Source organism: Rhinatrema bivittatum, chromosome 4 (genome assembly GCF_901001135.1).
Source record: "Rhinatrema bivittatum chromosome 4, aRhiBiv1.1, whole genome shotgun sequence".
Classification (NCBI taxonomy): Eukaryota; Metazoa; Chordata; class Amphibia; order Gymnophiona; family Rhinatrematidae; genus Rhinatrema; species Rhinatrema bivittatum.
In genome coordinates this window covers 122,076,772-122,101,435 of record NC_042618.1, presented here as the reverse complement: position 1 = coordinate 122,101,435, position 24,664 = coordinate 122,076,772, and the positions used below count along the sequence as shown (strand labels likewise).

Sequence of the window (24,664 nt, the reverse complement as noted above, 5' to 3'; positions counted from 1 at the left end):
CAAGCAGGGATGATGTGTGCTGAAGTTTAGGGCACATGTTGTATTCACATCTTATTACATAGAAGCCACAGTGAGAAGGGAATCCACCAGAAAGCTCCTAACAGTATTGCTTGCATTAAAGCAGCCCAATTCCCCAACTTCTGGGTTAAAATGTGAGCCACATTAAATCTACAGTATAATATATTTCCCTTTGTAAAGGAATTCCTAAAAGCAATGATAAATTTAGCTGCTGCTGCTGCACATTTACGAGAGAATGGATGAAAGCTGCAGTTTATATAAAGAATAAGTGTTTAGTGTTTTAATATGTAGGCCACTTTGGGTTCCCTTTGGGGAAAACGGCAGGATGCTAGACCAAATAGAAATAAATTACAAGGATGTAATGCCACTAAGGGATCTGGTGACATGAATAAATCAGGAAGCAGCACCTAAATAGTATCTCTCCCCTGTAATTACACTATTACAAAGATACATACAGACAAATACACACACTGTTTATGTTAAATAAATGTCATTGTATTATAGAGACTATGGTTGAGACATAGCGCCTTGTAGTTCTGTCTGTATTCCTTCATCCTTCTGGAGCCTTTCTTCTCCTGACCGTGGGTCCTTCTCTTCACTTGGACTCATTTTTGCTTATTAAACTAGAGCTACCCATTGCAATTCCCAGGTTTAATGTCATGGTTATACATTTTTTTCACTGTATTTTACCCTGACTAGTGCTCATAAAAAGGTATCAGACTGACATCAATAGAAACCAAAGCCCTCCATTTTTCTACAGCACTGTCATGTCAATGCGCCTCAACCCTGCTCTGGAGGGATCAAGTCTGTGGGTAAGGAGGTAATTCATCACCATACCTGTGAGTCTTTCAGACCGCCAACAGTGGTGCCAATTAGTGCCAGAGGCGTGATGGTGACTTTAGTATTGTGGTCACCTGTCTGCTGGAGACTGGACTGAGACCATAGTTCCATTTCACATAGGCCATACCTTTGAAAGTCCCTACCAACCTGAGCCAGTTTTGAATTGCTGACCTAGAGCTGAAAAGCTCCATAATGGATAAATCCTTTTCAGCCATACAGTCCCCCTGATGCCATGAATTCTGAAGGGAATGACACGTGATAGTATGTACGTGTTATTGGAATGAGACAGCACCATAGTGTACAGGGGTGCGTTATAAGGCCCAACTCCAAGTGCCTTCATCTCCTGAAAAACAGAACATTGGTTGGGGGAGGAGAGGGGATAGGAGGGTGGAGCCCCCTGTGGCACATTCTTGGTTTTAAGGGGGGGGGGAGGTTTCTAACTTCCCCTTTGTCATCAGTTTATTGTTTTTTTTTAAGTTAGCTGAATAACACTGAATATCAGTGTTATCCAGTTAACTTAGATGAATAAGTTAACTCCGTATTGAAACATCCCCAAATACCTTGGACTTATCTGGATAAGATTTATCCAGCTAACAACTTAGCTGGTAAGTCAGACCCATTTGCCTCTGCCGGCAATTTAAACCTCCATGGTTTGTCTGCCTAAGTCCTAAACTTAGCTGGACAAACCTTTCAATAACGACCCCACTCCGTCTCCATCTTACCCATTAACTGCTGCCTAAGATTATCTCACTCTGATTATAGAACTGGAACAAATGACACATTCTGTAAAACTGGGCTTCTTGGCTGGCTACAGAATAGCCTTGTGAGAAACGACTGCACCAGACACAGCCCTTTCATCTGGCACTTGAACTTGACTATAGTCCTAGAGAAATGTTTATTTTAAGGGCCTGTGAAAGGACTAAAAGGAACCACATTAAAATCAACAGAACAATACATATATTTTCTTCTTCCCTTTATATATATAAAGCATTTGTTCCTGGCAGTTAAATCCAATCTGTCACCTAACACAAACTCCTTGGCTTGGTGTAGGTTGGCAACTTTCTCCTTTCCGACAGAAAGTGAAGAATTGTAGCTGAAAGGATGTTACAAGAAAGACAAAACAAAATTCCATGTATGTCTCGGAGCAGAAGAGTTCTACTCCATCTAGAGGAGACAGAAGTCCTCGCTTCTGTGCTACCACACACAGCATCAGCAAATGCTCAAAGAATGCGTGGCCTTTTCTAACATCATGAAATATTCTAATCCTTAGACTTTATCTCTTGCTGATACAATTCGCCTGCATAATCCATAATAATGGCACCATAAAGTGTTCATTTTTGGAGACTGAAGCGGGGGTGGGGATAGATGGTCCTTATATTTAAGGGGCCCACCATGTTTGGTTTGGAGGGTCCTTAAGATCATCACCCACTAAGGGAACCGATTTTACTTCATTACATAAGATATATCACGCTGGGTCAGACCAAGGTCCATTAAGCCCAGAAACCTGTCTCCGACTGCGGCCGGTTCCAGTACAAGTAGATTCCAAACAATAGATCTATTTTATTTTGCTCACCTCCAAGGTAAGTGATGGCTGTCCCAAGTCTACCTGGCATAAATAACTGTTTAAGGATTTTTCTTCCAGGAACTTGTCCAAATCTCTTTTATACCCTTCTATGCTAGTTGCCTTGACTACATTCCCTGGCAACTAACTCTATAGCTTGAGTGCACAGAGTGAAAAAAATCCTTTCTACAATTTCTTTTAACTCTCTGCTAGTTGTTAATTTCATGGTGTGTCCCCTTGTTTTAATCTGATTTGAAAGAGTAACCGCCATTCCTTATGTACCTATTCTACCCTATTTATTTTATAAATCTTCATCACATTCCCCTCAGTTGTGTGTTTTCCAGGCTGAGAAGCCCTAACCTGTGTAGCCTTTCCTTGTAAAGGAGCCATTGCATCCCCTTTATTACTTTTGCTGCCCTGCCTAGAACCTTTTCTAGTTCCTCTATGTCTTTTTTTTTTTAGATAGGGCAACCAGAACTGCACTCGGTACTCAAGGTACAGTCGCTCCACAGATCAATACAGAGGCATGATGATGATATCCATTTTATTCTCCACTCCTCTCTAAATAATGCTGAGCAGTCTATTTGCTTTATGGACCGATGTCACACATTGAGCTGAATATTGTTCATCAGATCCTTTTCCTGGGTGGTGATTTCTAATACATGATGCTGGGTTCTGTATCTATAGCTGGGATTATTTTTCCCTATGTGCATCACTTTGCATTTGTCTATCATTCAGATGTCCAGTACCCGAGCCTCACAAGGTCTTTCTGCAATTCCTCACAAGCCACTGCTGTTTTTAACAACTTTGAACAACTGTGTATCATCTGCACATTTGATCCCTTTACTCCTTGCTCCCTTTTCCATATTATTTATGAATATGTTAAAAGAGCAGAGGTCCAAGTCTTGATTAATAATCTTTCTCCATTTGGAAAACTGACCATTTAGTCTTACTCTCTGTTTCCTGTCCTTTAACAAGTTAACAGTCCACAATAGGAAACTGCCTTTTATCCCATGGCTTTTTAATTTCCTGAGTAGTCTCTAATGAGACTTTGTCAAATGCCGTCTGAAAATCCAAATACACTATATCAACTGACTCACCTTTATCCACATATTAAAAAAAAAAGGTAATAGATTTGTAAAGCAAGACTTCCCTTTGCTAAAACCATATTGACTCTTCTCCATTAAGTCATGTCTATCTATATGGCCAGTAATTTTGGCACCAACATTAGGCTCACAGGTCTATAGTTTTCAGGATCACCCCTAGAGCCCTTTTTATAAATCAGAGTTACACTTGCCACCCCCTCCAGTCTTCAGGTACTGGGGCTGCTTTAAAATGATAGGTTACAGTTTCATATTTGAGTTCTTTCAGAACTCTGGGATGAATACCATGCAGTCCTGGTGATTTGTTATTCTTTAGTTTGCCAATTTGATCTATTACTTCTTGCAGTGTGACAGCGATTCACTTTAGCTGCTCAGAATCATCATCAAAATACGTTTCTAGAGTGGGTATGTCCTCCTCAGTAAAGACAGAGGCACATTTTCAGCCCAGCTGGCAAAAGCTATGCTACTCCTCCAGAGACTTTCTCAATACCACAGTGGACTTGAAAGTCCACAAGATCAGCTCATGGCAAGCACTGGGTGTGCGATCACTATCCTTCTCACTATCTCTGTAATATGCCTGATCTGAGCCTATTTATCATTTTATACTACAGTATTATGGTCACCAAATACTTGTTAGTGCTTTTCAACCACAGCTGATTCAAAGGCTGATAAAATTGATTCAATCTAATTGTCCATTCATGGGTATAACAACTTCCATCTAAGATGACTAACTGGGCTCAAACTGTGGTCTGGGAGAGAAACGGTACAGCATGGGCCCTGTGCCTACCTTACTGAAAACAGCCTTGATCTGATAAGGGTGGAGGTAATTTTCAATAAGAACAAATATGAAAAGCACTAGAAAACCCATAGATAAACATGGTTTTCACTTCCTCCCTTAGTTTATTTTTTGGCCCAGCAGTTTCTGCCTGCACCTCTGGACTTCCATCCTAATCAGCCCTGAGCCTTCATTCACAGCTACCAAGAATTTTTCCCCAGTACGTTTATCTCTCCTCCCTCCTTAGCCCAGCATTACAACAGTTCTCAGTCAAAGACTACAGATTATAGCTTTTCTGGAATAAAGTTACCGTGGACCTCGAGTCCAGCCACGAGGTGTCACCATTAAGCAGTAGCTGGGACTCTTCCTTCTAGAGTAGGTACCAGGCCCTACGAATAAGGACTTCGTTTTCAGTTATTTTATTTTGCCTGGGACTTTCAATGTTAGAACAAAAATGAAATCTGTGAAAAAAATAACTTCCACTGATTTTTTTCCAGGGTTTTATAATCAAAATCATTTTTCTACTGACCTTTTTTTTGTTATTACATTGAAATTCCCAGGCAAAATTAAATAAAAAACAGAAAATGAAGGTCACTCTGGCTATGAAGCATCCCCATTTCCAATTCCACTTGGCTCTGAAACAGAGTTCTCGCCAGTGAATAATATCCAGCTGGCTCCCACAAAGTACCTTTGGTGGTAATCTTGGGCAGCAGGTCATGCACGGGAAAGATTTATATGTGGGTTTTTTGGGGTTTTTTTTTTTTTTTTTTTTACAGAACACAAGACCTTTGCATATTTGTATTTTAATGTGCTGTGGCAAGACCTGCCTTGATGTTAGGAGAGGCATTAATGCTTGCTTACCTGGTCACGATCCCCTGCGAAGCAGCAACTCTTCATGGTGCAAGAGTTGAAGTAGCCCTGGTTGTCAAACTGGAAAATGGGCAGCCTGGAGTGAATGTCGTAGAGCACTGGTGGGAGACGCCGCCGCAGTGCCAGCAGCTGTGTCCCGCTGCTGTTGAATCGCACGCTCATAGCACTTTGAAGAGAGAGGTTGCCTCCATATCGCAGCAAAGAACTAGAAAAGGGAGAAAAGAGAAGGCTAAAATGAAGTTTCCAGTATGGAGATAATAAAACGAACACAGTTACTTGAGTTTTTCTCTCTGCAAAGCATCATGTGTTAACCACTTCAAATGAACCATAGCCTAAGAATTAGTTACAGCTTTTACTGATGCCAGGAACATCTGATAAAATGCAAAAAGCAGGAAAACTGTTAGGACTGTGGACCCTTGAGCCGGAGTGAGTGGTGGTGACCACTGAGGGATTGCCCCCAATGGGTCTCGTCTCTGGAAGGTGGAGCTGGTGAAGACAACCAGACAGCCCTCGTTCCCCGCAGGTTGAGCCCTTGGGTGCCGGCAGGACTTAGGTGCGGGTGCCTCAAGGACGATGGTGAAGCTGATGAAGGCGGCAGGGTCAGAGGTCTGGGTCAGGGCTGACAGCGAAGGAGCAGAAGATCCAGGGCAGGCAGCAGACAGGCTAGAGTGAAGTACCAGGCCAAGGGTCGAGACGGGCAGCAGACAGGCAGAGACGAGAAGACAAGCCGAGGTCAAACCAGGAGATCAAACCGAAGACAGGGTCACAGGAGCAGAGGACCAAGGAGAAGACCGGAGACTGGAATGAAGGCATGGACGGGAAAGCAGGAATTGGAACACCGTGACCGGAATCAGGAACACAAGGACCGGAGAAGCAGGAACGGAACCAGGAACAAGATCAAGCAGGAACAGGAACGAAGACGTCTGGACAGCAACTAGCATTCCGAAGAGATGACCTGTTGCAAAGGCAAAGGACTGCAGGCTGCTGTGGGGTTTAAATACCCCTCCCTAGTGATGCCTATTTTCCCACCGCAGCCCCTTTAAAGGACGGAGCCTCCCGCGTGCATGCGCCTAGGGAGAGCCCCAGCCGGACGGAGGAGGGCAGCGTTTGCGACAGGCCGCAGTTGGCCTGCCGCGGAGTAAATTGACAAACAATATACCCGTGTTTACAATTGAATATTTTTAAATTTTATTCTTTAACAATCTTTAAAAATACATAAAACACAATAGAGTGATGGTAGGAAGTGAGTTGTGCGCAGTCGCAGCGTTGTTTTACCGAGGAAAGACGTTTGAATTATGGCGGTCTCTGTTGAATAAAGTAAGTAATACCCGACTTGAATTTTCAGACAAGAAATATTTAATGTTCTGTTAGAAAATAGTGGATGTTTTACTATTTGTGTTATGTTTTTCAGAGAGAGGCTCGGTACAATATTTTTTGAAAACAATTAATGCAAATGTGAATGAAGCTTAGATAAAATAGTATGGCTTTCAGGTCAGTACATTTGTTGGTTTAACATAGAATGGGGGAGTGGTGATGCTGTGCTGCTTGTTAATACTGTTTTATATTTGAATTTGTGTAGCGGAAAAGAGCTGGTACCAATGCAATAGACAATCATTTAAGGGATATTGGAAATGGTGAATAAAGTGAGGATTGGAGTATAGGTGAGTGTGGTGATGATGGTAACAATGACTAGGGAGAAATTTTGTAGTATTGATTTAAATTTATTAAATAGATAATATTTATTGGTGAAATAGAAGTTAATATTCACAAGGTATGTGTTCTGATTTAAGGTTTCCCGATACGCTGTGATTTGGAAGTGAATCTGAAGTTTAAGATTAAGAAGAGGTTATATGAAAATCGTTGTGTGAATAAAATCCCCTGAAGAAACCAACGGGTGAAACAGGAGCTTCCTGTCGGGACATTGGTGAAATTAGTAACCAAGAATTATCAATCTACAAGGGATAGCGTTGAAATTTAATAATTAAGAAACATCAATTCACAAATAGTAATTTAATAAGGGACATCAATCTAAAAGGCAGCTTAAAGGGAGTTCATTAATAAACCTTACTTAGGTTCATGAAATAAAAGGGAGTCTTTTTTGAAATGGGTATAGGGATACTTAGTAAATGAGGAGAATGGTTACATTGTAATTAGGGATTGTTGTAATATTCTTTGTATGTTGAAAGTGTAACAAGTTTTGTATTGTCAAATTTTAATATGAATGCATGTGGTATGAATGGAGTGATGTATTGTGTTTTATGTATTTTTAAAGATTGTTAAAGAATAAAATTTAAAAATATTCAATTGTAAACACGGGTATATTGTTTGTAAATTCACTAGTGATAATACCTGTGGTAAACCCAGGACAGTTTTATATATACCTGCCGTGGAGTGAGTCATGCTGCGTCGGGCAGTAGCAGAGGCAAACGGAAGAGCAAGTAGGAGGGACTGGCTGGAGACTGCCTTGGCCGGGAGCCGCAACAGTACCCCCCTCTTTCGCCCCCCTCTCAGAAGGGCCAAGCTTGCCTGCGTGTGTGTGATGGAAGTGTTGGAGTAAGGATTTGTCCAAGATATTGGATTATGGTTCCCACGAGTTCTCTTTAGCACCAAAGCCTTCCCAGGTGATCAAATATTCCCAACGTCTGTGATTCCGATGGACATCTAATATATCCTGGACCTGGTAGATAGGATCATCCTCAGACACCACTTCTGGAAGCTTGGGAGGAGCAGCATGGAAAGAGAGTATCAGGGGCTTCAATAGATATACATGAAAAGAATTATGTATCCGGAGGCTGGCGGGAAGTCGTAAGTGGTAGGTCACTGGACCCAGGTGTTCACTGACAGAGAAACGTTCGATGTACCTGGGAGCCAGCCTCATGGAAGGAACCCTAAGGGTTAAAGAGAGGAGCGGGCCAACGGTGGTTGTCAGACATCAGTTTGGCAGAGTTGGCAGCTTTCATGAGATTGGCGTTGGTAGACTCCCATAGGTCATGTAGTTGTTCGGCCATGAGCTGAGCTGCCAGAGAAGATATGGAGAGAGGCAAAGGAGGCCTCGGATGTTTGCCATACACGACTTGGAAGGGAGAAGCACCAGTTGCGGAGTGCAGCTGTGAATTGTGCGAAAACTTCGCCCATGGCAGTAGCGTGGCCCAGTCGTCATTGCGGCTACCTACAAACGAGCGGAGGAAAGTCTTCAATCCTCGGTTGACCCGTTCCGCTTGTCCATTCCCTTGAGGGTGGAAGACAGTAGTGAAGTCCAATTGCACTCCGAATTTTTTGCACAATTCACCCCAGTACTTGGCTGTGAATTGAGGACCCCGATCGGATGCAGGTGAAGACCATGTAGCTGGAAAACATCCAGAGTAAACAACCGATGGCAACTTGGGTAGAGGTATAAAATGCGCCATCTTGGAGAACCTGTCGACTACTATCCATATCACCTGGTTGCTGGACGAGATGGGCAGGTCTATCACGAAGTCCATGGAGACGTGAGTCCATGGTTCCCGCGAAGCTGGAAGAGGCAGTAGGAGTCCCCACGGCTAGTCGGATAGCAGTTTCTTTTGGGCGCAAGTCGGGCAGGAACTGACATAGGCACGAATATTCTGAGTCATGCGAGGCCACCAATAATAACGGGACAACAACTCCAAGGTTCGTGCTCTGCCTGGGTGTCTGGCGATGAGGGAAACATGGGCCCAAGATAGCATTTTGTGTCGAAGGTGGAGTGGGACCACCGTCTTCCCTGGAGGTACCGTGTCCATGATGGCCAGTAGGACCTTAGCAGGGTCCAGAATATAACTGGGTGGATCTGGTGTATCTTCAGCCTTGTGAAGTCTAGAAAGGGCATCTGCCAGGCATTCTTCGTTGTGGGACGATGGCGCAGGTTAAGATGCTGCGTCTTGCTGAGGTATTCTAGATTTTTGTGGTCGGTGTAGACCGTGATGGGGTGTTGCGCTCCCTCCAACCATTGTCTTCATTCTTCAAAGGTCATCTTTATAGCCAACAGCTCCTTGTCTCCAATTCTGTAGTTTTTCTCTGCGGGAGAAAATTTGCGAGAGAAGAAGGTACAGGGGAGTAAAGTCCCTTGGCTGGAGTGCTAAGGACCGCCCCTATGGCTATGTCGGAGGCATCAATCTCCACGACAAACGGGCGAGCTGGGTCAGGGTGGTGGAGTCAGGGCTCTTGAGGGAAAGACCTTTTTAGTTTCTCAAAGGCTTGGACAGCCTCAGTGGGCCAATGCTTGGTGTCTCTTCCTTGTTAGGGCTGTAAGTGGCACCACGATATGGGAGTACCATGGGATGAAGTTCCTGTAGAAGCTGGTGAAGCCAAGGAATCGCTGAAGTGAACGAAGTCCAACCGGTTGCGGCCACTCCCGGATGCTGGTCAATTTGTCCGGGTCCATTTGGAAGCCGGAGGTGGAAACAATAAAGGCCCAAAAAGGGCAGGGACTCCTGTTCAAAGAGGCATTTCTCTAATTTTGCGAATAGGCAATGCTCTCTTAGGCGTTGTAGAACCTGACGGATGTCGGTGCAGTGCGTGGTAAGATCTTTGGAGTAGATCAGAACATCAACAAGGTAGATGATTACTCCATTATGAAGCATATCTCTAAAGACTTTGTTCATAAGGTTTTGAAAAACTGCTGGCACGTTACATAGTCCAAACGGCATTACTAAGTATTGTAATGACCTTCGCACGTATTGAACACGGTCTTCCACTCGTCCCCTGGCTTTATTCGCACCAGATTGTAGGCCCCACGCAAGTCCAATTTTGTAAAGACTCTGGCTCCTTGGAGACTATCCAAGAGTTCCGGAATAAGTGGGAGTGGATAGCGGTCCCTGCGGTAGTCTATGAAGGGTCTTAGCAAACTATCCTTCTTAGCTACAAAGAAGAATCCTGTGCCCGCTGGAGACTTAGAGGGGCGAATGAATCCCCCGTCAAGATTTTCTTTGATGTATTGAGACATTGCTTGAGTCTCTGGTATAGATAGCAGATACACCCGTTCATGGGGCGGAACTGTGTTGGGCATGAGATCAATGGCGCAATCGAAGAGGCGATGCTCCGGAAGAGTCTCTGCCTCCTCCTTGGAGAATACGTCTGAGAAGTCAGCATACTGTGGAGGCAGAGGAAGGATAGCGGCTGCAAAAAAGAGCTGAGGTTGGGGCATCTGGTGTAGGCAGGTTGCAAAGCAATCGGATCCCCAAGCAGTGATTGGAGTGTCCTCCAGTCGATAGTAGGCGAGTGTTTCTGCAACCAAGGAAGGCCCAGTACCACCAGGTGAATGGCCTTTTCTAGGATGAAGAAGGATATCTCCTCCTTGTGGAGAACTCCAGTATGGAGAGTCACCAGAGCTGTGCAGAGAGTGACTCGGCCAGGAAGCGGATCCCCCTGGATAGATGAGACCAGTAGTGGCAGGGTGCGACGTAGCACAGGGAATTGCAGTTGGCGTAACAGTTCGGCCAGGATAAAGTTGCCTCCAGCCCCGGAGTCAATGAAGGCCAGAGTCGTCAAGGATCCTCCGGAAAACTGGAGCATAACAGGAACTGTACATTAAGGAGCTGGATTGATGCAGCCTAGGGTCAGCTCCCTGGTGACTCCTAGGCTCGAGAGTTTCCCCGGACGCTCCGGGCATTGGGCCAACAGGTGACCCTTGCCACCGCAGTATAGGCAAAGTCAGAGGGACCTGCGGTGTTGTTTCTCCTCCACGGTTAAACGGCTTCGACCCAACTGCATGGGTTGCTCCCCGTGTTCTGGTGGAGTCTCAGGGAAGGCGGGAGTCCAAGGGACGAGAGAAGGTCGGTGCCAGTGGCACTGTTCGGCGTGCCGGTTTTAGTTCTTTCATACGCTGCTGAAGTCGCCGGTCAATCCGACCTGCCAGGTCGATTAGCGCCTCCAGTTCTTCCGGGAGCTCCCAAGCAGCCAGTTCATCCTTTATATATGAGGACAGCCCCTCAAGAAAGATGCTGCGCAGGCTGTCCTCCCGCCAACCTAGATCGGAGGCCAGAGTGCAGAATTCCACTGCAAATTCTGCCAATGTGCGAGAACCCTGGCGGAAATGAAGCAGTTCAGAGGCAGCAGTGCACTAGCAACTGGGATCATCAAACACCTGGCGAAAAGTCTGGACGAACCGGGACAGGTCTCCGAGCACTGCATCTCCACGTTCCCACAGTGGGGAGGCCCATACCAGGGCCTTGCCGTCCAGCAGGAACAGGATATACGTGGTCTTGACCTGGTCCGTTGGGAACTGCATGGGTTGAAGAAAGAACCTCATGAAACAGTGGTTCAAAAACCCTCAGCATTGCTTCGGATCCCCGGCATAATGAGGTGGAGCAGGCAATTGTAGCGATCGGGATGGTGACGAGGGAATCACCAGAGGAAGAGCAACCGCCCCAGGACCGGAAGCAGGCTCCAGACGATTAGCTAAACGCTCAACCGTGGCAGACAAGACCTCAAGGCATTGCTGTTGCAAGTGTTGGGCCAAACCCGGAATGGCCTGTAGACCGGACAAGTCCACCGGGTCCATGGCCTTTGCAAGCTGTTAGGATTGTGGACCCTTGAGCCGGAGCGAGTGCTGGTGACCTCTAAGGGATTTCCTCCAATGGATCTTGTCTACGGAAGGTGGAAACTGATAAGGACAACCCGACAGTACTTTCACCTATACCAGTCCTCATTCCCTGCAGGTTGAGCCCTTGGGTGCCGGGGCCAGCAGGACTTGGGTGCGGGTGCCTCAAGGACAATGGTGAAGCTAATGAAGAAGGCAAGGACAGAGATCCGGATCAGGGCTGACAGCGAAGGAGCAGAACGGAGTCCAGGCAGAAGATCCGGGGCAGGCAGCAGACAGGCTAGAGCGAGACCAGACCAAGGGTCGAGACGGGCAGCAGACAGGCAGAGACAAGAAGACAAGCCGAGGTCAAACCAGGCGATCAAGCCAAAGACAGGGTCACAGGAGCTGAGGACCAAGGAGAAGACTGGAGACTGGAATGAAGGTACGGGCAGGAAAGCAGGAACTAGAACGCCAAGACTGGAATCAGGAACACAAGGACTGGAGAAGCAGGAATGGAACCAGGAACAGGATCAAGCAGGAACAGGAATGAAGATGTCTGGACAGCAACTAGCACTTCGAGGAGATGACCTGTTGTAAAGGCAAAGGACTGTAGGCTCCTGTGGGGTTTAAATACCCCTCCTTAGTGATGTCATCTTCTGGGGCCGGGCCGAGTTTTCCCGCCGTGGCCCCTTTAAAGGGCGGGGCCTCTCGCCCGCGCCTAGGAGAGCCCCAGCCGGACGGAGGACGGCGTTCGCGGCCATGTGGTAGGCTGTGGTTGGCCTGCCGTGGACTGAGTCACGCCAGGCAGTAGCAGAGGCGAGCGGAGGAGCAGGTAGGAGGAACCGGCCGGAGACTGCTGCAGCCGGGAGCTGCAACAAAAACAATGTCAAATAAGGGATTTCTTCACAAATATTCTGTGCTTTGACCCTCATTTTGGGATCATTTGCATTAGAAAAATCTAGATACTGGCACAATGTCTGCTACAAATCTATTGTTTTTAAATAAGGCATGAAGAGACCCCACGATAATGCCAGAATGGATTTCGCCATTTTATATCAATGAATTACTATACCAATAAAGTATAAACTGCAATATATCACACTGTGCTGTATCATTGTGAGGAATGCAAAAATAACTTCTCATGCGGCTCTATTTATTGGGATCTTCCTAACCAGTCGACGAAATCCTTCCAGTGCAGGAAGTCCTCAGTGGGGCTCTGTGTGTGGTACGTTTTTTTCCTTTTGGCTTCCTCCCTCTCCTCTTCTTCATCTCGCGCCGTCTGGTTCCTTCCCCCACCTCCCTACATGGACAGCATGCCCAGGCAGCTGCGGGAACCCTCGCTGATCCTTAGCACCATTCACCAGTGTGGGGGCTGGGGGGGAGGCGGGATACCAGTATAGTGACATCAATTCTCCCTCCTGACCCTGGCTGGAATGTATCACCTCTGTGGTGTACCTAGGCCTAACCAGCCACACTGTCGCTGCTTAAGTTGGCGAAGCTGGCTCATCATTATGAATTTCAGCAAGCTTATACACTAAAATACAATCCAATCAACATCAAACTAATTCCATTGCATGTTCATTGCCAAATAAGTTACAAGAATTTTCCAAAGGAATGCCAGAAGGTCAGCGATTTTGATCAAACTGTGCTGAATACACCAGGTTTCTTCTATGCACAAATGTCAGGAGGGATGGGGACTTGTGCACCAAGCAGTGATCAGCGGAATTTTGGTCATGACACAAATAGGTGAGGCCCAAGACAAGTAAATTTAGAGGGCAGGAGTGGGGGGAAAACCTTTTAAAACTGTAATCCCTGATCACATTTCTTTGATCAATCAAATCTAAGTGATAATAACCAATTTCCCAATCACATTAGTTAGAATATAGGAACATAAGTTTTGCCTTACTAGGTCAGACCAAGGGTCCATCAAGCCCAGCATCCATGTCAATCCAGGTTACAAGTACCTGCCAAGTACTCAAACATTAAAGAGATCCCATGTTACTAATGCCACAGCAGTGACTATTCCCTAAGCTAACTTGATTAATAGCAGTTTTTTTGATTTCCCCAGGAATTTACCCAAACCCTAGCTACACTAACTGTCCTAACCACATCCTCTGGCAACAAATTCCAGAACTTAATTGTGTATTGAGTGAAAAAGAATGTTCTCAGATTTGTCTTAAATGTGCTACTTGGTAACTTCATGGAGTGCCCCCTAGTCCTTGTATTATCTGAAAGAGTAAATAACTGATTCACATTTACCCATTCTAGTTCTCTTTTTATAGATTTCTAGTTCTCTATTTTACAGATATTTATTATATCCCCTCCCCCTCCCCAGCCATCTCTTCTCCAAGCTGAACAGCCCTAACCTCTTTAGCCTTTCCTCATAGGGGAGTCATTTCACCCCCTTTATCATTTTGGTCACCCTTCTCTGTAGCTTAGTTATTTTTATGGATCTATTAAATGCATTTGGAGATTGGTATTGGAAATAGACCAGCTCTATGGATTGTGTGCTGTCTTTTGTAACATGACCCAAAATAGTCCCATCTCTACCAAGAAATAACTAGACCAGTTTTTTTATATCAGAGATTAGAGTCTAAAATGGAAAAACATGTAAGTACTGTGACACTAAAGTACAGGCCTAAAAAGATTTTCTGTTTATAGTACCAGCAGCTGACGAGGGCTCTGGCTGGCCGGCACTCTTTCCAGCAAGCTGCGTTTACTGTTTCATATCCTTCCCTCCTTTCACATTTAATGTGCGTCCAAGGGTGCCACTGCCCTAAAGCAAATAAACTCTTCTGCACTCTTTCAGTCTTAATGATATCAACGTCTTGCCAAGGGTTTGAAACATGCAAGCCCAAACCTTGACACATAGAAAAATAGTGGTGGTGGTGTGCAATGCGGTCATTTCCTTAGCTGAGTGCCCCACTTGCAAATGGTCGTTGACTTGTAACAAAACAGTGAGTCAAGAAGAACAATGGGCAGCTCTCAGTCCAAAAATCAGCACCACCAGTGCAAATAAATTCACTCTGCTGGCAGCCAGTAGGTACAAGATTTAAAAACAGCCCATTCTGCAGCTAGTCTAGCCTGTCTTTTCAGGAAGAGCTGAGCCTGAAAGAAACGCCCTTTTAGGAAACCTTTTGCCTTCTCTCCTTATGTTTGGCAGACCCCTGTGCATGTCTCAGAAGCAGTCGATAATTAATCTGTCCCGAGGTCAGTGTCCACTGCTAACACATGGGAAAAGAAGTCAGATTTTCTTTTGTGCAATAAATTGATGGCAGAAGGATGCTAGTTAATGAAAGCAATAAATACCAAACCCTGACAGAAGCTTTTTTTTTTAGTCTTCATTTGCTGACTGGGGAAGTCAGATTAAGAGAAATGTCTTGTTTTCCCACAGAGACCCCAAAGCACAAGGAAATAAAGTCACAACCAAGATCACAAAAAGCCAGGGGCAGAGGGAGCCTTGAAAGTGTGTCCCAGGACTCCTTTTTGCTCGCTGTTAGAGTTCCCAGATCTCAGATTTTACAAATCAATTCACTGGAGCTGATGTTTCAGTTCCAAAATTTTACATTTTATACAGAAAAAATGGATGCACAGGACACCTGATGGAAGTGACAGAGGGAGGCCATGCCTGTCTACAAGTTAAAAGAAAAAAACAAAGTGAACAGAAAAACTAGTCAAAAAGTGCATGCTGAAAGTGGAGAAGTAGCCTACTGGTTATAAAGGCAGGCTGAAAACCAGGTTAACCAGGGTTCCAACCCCATTTCTCCTACCGATGCTCCTCATGACCTTGAGCAAGTCACAGAGCCTCCATTGTCTCAGGTACAAACTTAGAGCCTGATTTACTAAGGCTTTTCTCCCATTCTGAGTCTATGGGGAAAAATAGACTGTAAGCCCTCTGGGGACAGGGAAATACCCTACTGTACCTGAAATGCAACTTGCCGTGAGTTCAGGCAATCTAATCTAAAAATCCCTTCCTCAGAAGCTGTCAGGTACAGGTACTGGTACTTTTGTACCACCTGGAACCAAAATGACAATTCCCCACCAGCTTTTAGTCACCCGGCTGACCTGCAGTGAAATCTGCTCAGCGGTTTCCAAATCCACCATTCATACAGACACTTGTTCTTGTATATAAATGCCCAGAAAGAGCCAAAAAAGTAAAAAAAAAAATTAGCCAGGAAAGATGCAGAAGGTGGGAAAAAAATAAAAGGAGGGAAGCATGGGAAGACAGATTCTCAAAAGCCATTTACCTGAAACTGGGAGGAGAAACAGAATGAGTTATTTATTTAAATTTGATTTTACATTCAATCATTAGAGCTCAAAGTGAATCACAATTCATTTGTACCAAACAATAATTCGATTAAAAAATATTCCACATCTATAATCCATCAGTTTAAAACTCCCCAATCATCCCTCTGCTTGTCAAGCCCCCCCCCCCCCCCGATAAATAAGAGTTCCCCTTATTATCCCTCACACAACGATTACATTTATTTAAAAATGTGTAGATTCCGCCTATAGCGCCAAATTGTGCCAGGCAGATCACAACTAGATTATCTGAGTCTTCAAGATAGATTCTCAGTGGAGATTAAGCTCACACTGCTTAGCATCAACCAGTCTCGAAATCAATTTTATGGCTTAAACGACTTATTCACCCAAAGCTTCATCAGATAGCTATGCCTATACTTTTTCTTTCACAGGGTCAAACAATTTAATTCCCATCACAATTCTAAGGGCATTCCATTCCAAAGAACTAGTGCTTAATGGGCACAAAGTCCTATGCCTGGAAGACACTAATTTGGTATCAGCCAAACTGATGGTCAGTTAAATACTTTGGGTCTGCCTGATGGAGTGACCTAAATATCAGGCAAAACATCTTGTATTTAATCCTATGTACTACAGGCAACCAATGAAGCTTTTTTAGTAAGGGGGAAGAGGTAACATGATCAGTCCCCAGCTTTCAAACAGCACACGAGTTGCTGTATTTTGCAATAATTGTACATGCCTACGTTTTTTGGGAGGCAGAGCTTGTTACAAGTTGATACAGAACAATGAATGTAAAATAGTTGCAAGATTTGGGGGGGGGGGGGGGGGGGGGGGGAATAAAAAAAGGACACATTTGACAAACCATTGGCAAACTGGCAAAAGCTCCATAGACCCCAGATGAAATTTGTGGCTCCAGTAACAGCTCGGGATCCAATAGAACACCCAAGCTCTCAATCACCTCCCTCAGCTTCAAATTACTTCTCTCGATTGATGGGCTAATTGTGAGCTCTCTTCTCTACCTGAATGTAATCTGCTTTGAAGTGTCTGAAAGGTGGAATATAAATCAAATAAATAAATACTCAAAGAGATTCGGGTTTGGTATGACTGCCAATGCTCTTCTTTGAATTTTTAACGTTACTTTTGTGTCTCTTTCTACCTTATCAAATGTGCATTCCTATTGGTTGGTGTGTGAAGATGACAAGAATGAGGATCTGAATTCTAAGAAGAACAAATGGATGGCAATTGTAAGAAAGGAGCAAATATTTTCAACAGTTTAGAAAGATCCCACTTTGGCTTGGCCAATTACAAACTCAATAAACGTTTCAAGTTACCAACCATTTTGCTAAACTCCTACTGCAAGCTATCTATTAATCCACATGTCCCATTTCTGCAATATTCAGGTGCCAATGAGTAAATCGCAATGGGACAGGCGACAAGTCTCTTATTTTCTCAGCCAGAGAAATAAAAATGCACAGGCTGCATATTTCTAAACAGCCTTTTCTACAGCAGGCAGCCTTGGAGGCCAAGAGCTATGGTTTGGGCATCAGGTACCCCAGTGAAAGACAAGCACAGAAAACGGGGAAGTCAAAGGAATTAGTCACCTCCACTTCCATACTGCAACTGGTCTTGGACGCTGGCAGGAAAAGACAAATATACTTGCTTAAAGACAGTGAATATAGAACTAACCCTTTTTTAGCTGTGCCCCTTGCTCCTACAGATCATAAATAAATGGGGTTCAACAGTCTGCCCATGATATATCTAGTCTGTTGTGTTAAAGGGATGAAAGAAAAAGGTCACCAGCGGTAGTATCATGGACAGGCAGAGAAAACAGCATCTTAAGCTATATTCTCTCTTTGGCTCCTTCACTCTCCTGCCTCTGCTACTCCAGTACAGCTGCAAGTCAGAAAGAGGACATGGCAAGGGATGTCAACTTCTTTTCTGCTGGCAAAAGAAATGAATAAAAACACCAGGCAGATCTCATAAAAGTCCTTTTCTAATGGTCTCAAAAACTAATAGACACACAGAAATAAAAGAATCCATGCCTAGCTAGGGAAAGCACTCAGAAGTAAAGGCCTCTGAAGAGAGTTCACACCGCTATGACAGAAGTCTGTACCACTGCTCTGAATGTTAATGAATAATAAGAATTATTTAGGAATATCTTAATTTTCTCTTTATAGCGAAGAGGATGGGAGTCAATGAGTTTGCATCTAAGTTTTATTATAGCAGAATGTAGGAAGATATTAACAAAGCATTTTCATGAAATATATTTATGAACATTTGACCAAAGAATCAGGTTCATTTGTATATTATGACTACCCTGAAAACTAAATAGCTCTCAATTACTTGAATTGGTCAACCTTGCCCTCAAAAGTGTGGGCGAGTCAGTAAGTACGAGTGTAAGTCAAGGGGTGGTTAAGAAGACACATCAGAACTGCATGGAGAAGGCAGTAATGTAAATCACCCTCTGCCTGGAGTGGCCAGTTAACCACTTTCCAATAGGGAATAAAAGATCTGACAGCATTCTGTAATATATTAGTCAGTGGTTTGCTACGAACTGAGTGTTCCTCAGATCCCAGCACCAGTTCTGCATTTCTGAAGCATGATGACTGTGCACACTGTGGAGCCGAGAGAAGACTATCAGACATGTGTTTTCCTATCAGCACATGCTTCTCACACTTCTTCTTAGCATTTTAAGTCTCACTGTACCATTTCATTTTCAAATCAGTCTCTCTCAGACACTCTTTCATGCCTAATCTTCACCATCCCTAGTAAAAGGTCACACCTAAGGACAAGTCTGGCAGAAGCTGTTGGTTACATTTTGCCACCACCTTGCCTCCCTCTTGTCATCAGACCAACTTTTCCTCAAGCTACATTACATTACAGTCTGTGCCTTCCTGTCTAGCCTAGAGGAAACAATGCAGTATCTCAAGGGACGACTTAAAAAAATGCGCTCTCTCACCAGAAAAATAACTAAGGGCTCTCAAGAAGTATTTTTTAAAATAGCAGAGTTGCTTCCCTGTAACAGGGGTTCTCCAAGGAAAGCAGGATGTTAGTCTTCACACATGGGTGATATCAGATGGAGCCCGGCACGGAATACTTTTGTTCTAGAAACTTTGACAGGCACACCGAGCATGTCCAGCATGCCACTAACCATGTGTCCACACTGGGTCCCTTCTCCAGTCTTATAACAAAATTTGCGAAAAATAAAAAACAACAAACCAAGCGAAAAAACCAACTCTGCGGGATGGTGGGCGGGTTTCATGAGGACCAACATCCTTCTGTCCTTGAAGAACACCTGTTACAGGTAAGCAATTCTGCTTTCTCCAAGGACAAGGATGGCAGTCTTCACACATGGGTGATGAAGTAGCTCCAGGCCGCTCCGAACACGTGCCAACTTGCACAACAATTGGCGCAGCAGCAAATTACAGGAACAGGCCTGCACCCAAGGACAGGGCCAATGGAGGGAGAGTTGGGTTTTTATGGCTGAAGAGATTATGGAGGACAGACTGTACAAAGCGACTGTCCTGTTGGTCATCCTTTACGAGGCAATTGTGTGGAAGAAACTCCAGGTCGCCAATCTGCAAATCTCTTGAATGGCAACTGCACGCAAGTGGCTACCAAGACCGACATGGCCCGGACAGAGTGAGCTTTGACGTGGCCATCAAGCTGCAAACCCGCCTGTGCATAGCAGAAAGCGATGCAATCCGCTAGCCAGTGGGATAGAGTCTCTTTCGAGACAGCGACTCCTAATCTGTTTCTGCCACAGGAGACAAAAAGGTGAGTGGAGACATGGTGGGGCGCTGTCCGTTCCAAGTAAAAGGCAAGCACCCTCTTGCAATCCAATGTGTACAGAGCATGTTCACCTTGGTGAGCGTGAGGCCTCGGGAAAAACAAAGGCAACACAATGGACTGGTTGAGCTGGAACTCCGAAACCACCTTAGGAAGGAACTTGGGGTGGGTCCGAAGGACCACCTTGTCAAAACTTCATATAAGGCAGGTATGACATCAGAGCTTGCAGATCACCTACCCTGTGAGCTGATGTAACCGCGACCAAGAAGATCAACTTCCAGGAGAGGTACTTTAGATCTCAAGAATGCAATCGTTCAAACGGAGGTTTCATGAGCTACGAGAGGACTACGTTAAGATCCCAGGAAACCACCGGGGGGTGAGGGGGGTTTTAGTTGTAGTAAAGCCCCTCATGAACTGGCCCACCAGCGGATGGGAAGAAATCGCAGAACCATCCGAACTCTGATGGCATGCCCCGATGGCACTGACATGAACCCTCACAGACGTGGTCTGCAGACCAGACTCAGAGAGGGACAACAGATAGTCCAAGAGTGAAGGAGGTGGGCAAGAGAAGGGGGTCCAGGCCACGATCCTCGCACCAAGATGAAAACCGCTTCTACTTCAGATTATAGGATTTTCTGGTGGAAGGCTTTCTGGGCTCCAGAATTACACGAGATACCCCTTCCGAAAGGCCATGGGCCAGCACGGTCACCCAGTCAACATCCAAGCAGTGAGAGCCAGGGCTTGCAGGTTAGGGTAGCGGAGCCTGCCCTGGTCGGATCGGGGGACGCGAGGCCAGGTCCTGAAAAGTCGGGAACTAGACCTGACGGGGCCAGCAGGGGGTGATCAGAATCATGGAGCCCCGATCCTGCTGCAACTTCTGGAGTGTCTTGGATATGAGAGGAAGGGGAGGGTAAGCGTACGGCAACCCTGTGGCCCAGTGGATCGAGAAGGCATCTGCTATCAATCCCCTGCCCCTCTTGCTGAGAGAGCAGAAGCAGCGCACCTTCCTGTCTCCAAGGAGGCAAAGATGTCTATGTCTGGGGTCCCCCAGGAGCAGAAGATACGGTTCGCTACCTCCTGACTGAGGGAACACTCGTGGGGCTGGAACATCCGGCTCAAGGCATCGGCCAGAATGTTGTCCACCCCCCCAGGAGGTACACCGCCTGTAGGGTGATGCCGTGGTCGATAGCTCATGACCAAACCTGGACTGTCTCCTGGCAGAGGGGGAACAACCCCGCCTCCCCATTTTTTCAGGTGCCACATGACCACTTGATTGTCTGTCTGAACCAGAACCACTTTGTTCACGAACATTGCTTGGAACACCCACAGAGTGTAGCCGATCGCTTGCAACTCCAAGAGATTGATATGGAGCCGCGACTCCTGTACCAACCAGAACCCTTGGGTGTGGAGGCCCAGAATTTGCGGTCCCCACCCCGTCTGAGAAGCGTCAGTGGTGAGTGTGGCCTGGGGTTGAGCACTCCAAAAGGGGCAACCCTGCTCCAGGTTCGAGGGGATTGTTCACCACTGTAAGGACTGCTGCAACTGTGTCAAAATTAGAATACGAGCATGCAGATCCTGCATAGCCTGACACCATTCAGAGCACAATGTCCATTGTGCCCTGTGCATGCGTAGCTGAGCGATAGGGTAACATGCACTGTCGCCGCCATATGGCCCAGCAGGCGAAGGAACTGGTGAGTAGAGACATGTCAAGTAAGAGCCACGAGAGTCTCCGCCCTGTCCCGAGGCAGGAAAGCCTTCGCTTGGACAGTGTCCAGGTGCACCCCAATGAAGTCTAGTTGCAAAGTCGGCTGGAGATGGGTTTTTGGATAGTTGATCAAGAACCCCAGAGTCTCCAAGGTATCGAGCGTGAGGCACATGGCACTCTGAGCCCCTTGTCGGGAGTTGCCCTTGATGAGCCAATCGAGATAGGGGAAAACCTGAACTCTCCGCCGCGAAGATGGGCACCAACAACTGCCAGACATTTGGTGAAGACCCGTGGCGCAGATGCCAGGCCAAAGGGCAGAACCCAATATTGATAATTATTGCCGTTGAATCTCAGGTAGTGCTGATCTGCCTGAAAGATGGGGATATGGGCGTACGTGTCTGAGATTGAGGGAGCAGAGCCAGTCTCCCGCCTTGAGAAGGGGAATCAGGATGCCCAGCAAGACCATTATGAACTTTTCCTTTACCAAGAAATGGTTTAGAGCTCTCAGGTTCAGAATGGGCTGCCGGCCACCCGTCTCTTGGGGATTACAAAATACTTGGAGTAGAATCCTTCGCCTCGTTGCTGGGCAGAACAGGTTCAACTGCCTGAGAAAGAATGAGGACGGAGAGTTCCACATGAAGTATCCGTAAGTTCCCTGCTGCTCTCCACAGAGAACATGGAGGGAAGCGGGGTGGAAGTCGCTGGAAATGCAGCCTGTAAACTTGATGGACGATGGATAGAACCCAGAGGTCTAATGTGATCGAGATCCACTGATCTGCGAATAGCTGGAGTCGACCCCCGATTGGGGGGGGGGGGGGGGAACTGGATCTCGTGGAAAAAGCTGGCTCATGCTCCCTGGCCACCAGTCAAAACCCCGTGTCAGGGTTCTGCGGCAGAACCATAGGTGCCCAAGGGGGCCTAGGCTGTCTGTCTTGCCTTGGGGACAGATCTTTGAGCCCTGGACCTTGGTGCGGGTGGGTAATATTTATGAGGCAGATACAAAGGTCATTTTGGATATTGCCGTCGGGGCTTTCTGGTAGGCTGAGTGTCGGAAGTACTAGCCGATAGCTGCTGGAGGGTCTCCTGGAAGTCTTTCAGTTGAGCCACAGCCTCCTTAATCCTGCTTCCAAACAGGTTCTCCTCCATACATGGAAAGTCAGCCAGACGATCTTGGACCTCAGGGCGCATGTCGGAGGTACGCAGTCATGCTGTCAATCGTGCTCCAATGCCCGCTCTGGCAGTTCTCATGGCTGTCTCGAAAACATCATAAGCCGAGTGAATCTCGCGCTTATCACACTCCAGGCCCTGTTGGACAATGGATTGAAAGTCCTCCTGGAACTGTAGAGGCAGACTGTCACTAAATTCCAGGGCCTGCTTCCACAGGTTCCGGGAATACCATCCCATGTAAAGCTGGTAGCAAACTATGTGGGCAATGAGCATGGCGCCCTGAAACACCCGGTGCCCCAACACATCAAGAGCTTTGTGCTCATGACCTGAAGGGGCGGAGGCATGGGTACAGATCCTTTTAGCCTTTTTCAGGGCTGATTCTACCATCACCGACTGGTGGGGGAATTGATGGCGGTCAAAACCAGTGGACGGCTGAACCAGGTATAATGCGTCCGTCTTTCAGTTAACTGGCAGTACCGAGATCGGATGTTCCCACAGGCGGATCCACCAGTTACTTGAAAATGTCATGGACTGGCACCACCGCCACATCTTTTGGGACATCCATGAATTGCAGAATCTCAAGCATTTTATGCTTGGAGTCCTACTCGGTTAACAATTGGAAGGGCACCAATTCTACCATGGCCTTGACGAATCCCGTGAAAGAGAGGTCCTCAGAAGGAAATCGTCATTGTTCCTCTGGTGGAGAAGGAGCGGAAGGCAAATCTTCCAAGTCCTTGTTTGAGGATACAGATGCCTCCCCCTCACAGGGATCATAGAGGCTTCCCCTTCACTGCAACCCTCTGGGAATGCGGTGGGTTCGAAGGCCCATCAGAGGGTATGGCATAGCCCTCAAGGGCACCGGAGGCATTGACGGGCCTTGAGGCTGTGAGAGTAGCAAAGGATCCAACGGTGTTGGCAGGATCGGTGGCACCAAAGGTATTGGTGGAACCGATCCCAAAGGCACTGAGAGAGCTGGCACTATGCGTCTCCTGGCTGCCATCAAGCCCGATGGCCCTTCCTCATCGGCGGAGTCGCTTACCGATATGGGAACTGGTGGTGGTGGCAGCGGTGCATCCATTGGCTGTCAAGAGGCTTGGGGCACCGGAGATGGCTGCATTGGCAAGATACCAATCAGCATGTCGAGCCGCTCTAGCAAAGGCACAAGCACCAGAGGAGCAGGCTCTTGTGGTAGAGGCGGTACCTGGGGAACCGGAGACTTGAGGCCCTGCAGGACCCGGCTGACCACCAATGACACGTGTCTCTCTAACACCTCCTCAAAAGCCGCTGAGGACAGAACAGCCTGAGGAGGAGCCGGTGGAATCAGAGCATCCTCTGGAATGAGGGGAACCGATCCCTCCATTGGTGTCAGTGGAGGCCGCCTGGAGGCATTGGCAGGGTCAGAGGGAAGGATCTCCTCCACCCTCGACTGCTTCGTGGGAGGCACAGAGGTCGATGCCTTCTCATGGTCTGGTTTCGATGAAGAGGAGGATCGATGACGGTGTTTTTTCAACCTCTCTCAATGATTACCACGGTCCTTGCTTGGTAGCAATGGCGATGTCGAGGAGCCCAACCGAGAATGGGATGACAGGGATAGCAGACGGTCCTCTGCGCCTAGTTCGGGGCCAGGCAGAGCAAGAGGAGGTGAACCTGACAGAGTTGGGGCCGGGGGATCCTCACCAAGCGGGGTGGAGTTCCCCAACATTGAGGACGGATCCAACCGCTTGAATCCGAAAAGCTTTTCCATTTTGTCAAAATGGACCAGACGACACTTGGGGGTCATCTGAGTACAGAGATCTCAGCCGCAGACATCAGCCCCCAGGCAGAGGACGCATACCTCGTGGGAGGTCTGTGATGGACATAGTCCGGGGGTACTGGGGGCACCAGCGGAAGCCGGTCGATGCCATAGAAAAAAAGAGCGTTGTGCTCGATTCATGGTTGGTGGGCACCGGAGTGGGAAGCCATCAGCAATCGACCATGAGGGCACGAAACATTTACAGATCACTGCCCAAGGAGAGTGAGGGACCCTACATGACTCGTG

The 24,664-nt window shown here is 46.6% G+C and overlaps 1 protein-coding gene across 1 annotated transcript in view; it reads right to left on the bottom strand.

The window, feature by feature from the left end:
• DCAF5 (DDB1 and CUL4 associated factor 5) overlaps nt 1-24,664 on the bottom strand; it is a 188,779-nt gene that overhangs the window by 110,475 nt on the left and 53,640 nt on the right. The window contains exon 6 of the mRNA XM_029598805.1: nt 5,159-5,372. Coding sequence (XP_029454665.1) covers nt 5,159-5,372 — 214 coding nt within the window. The remainder of the gene's footprint in view (nt 1-5,158; nt 5,373-24,664) is intronic.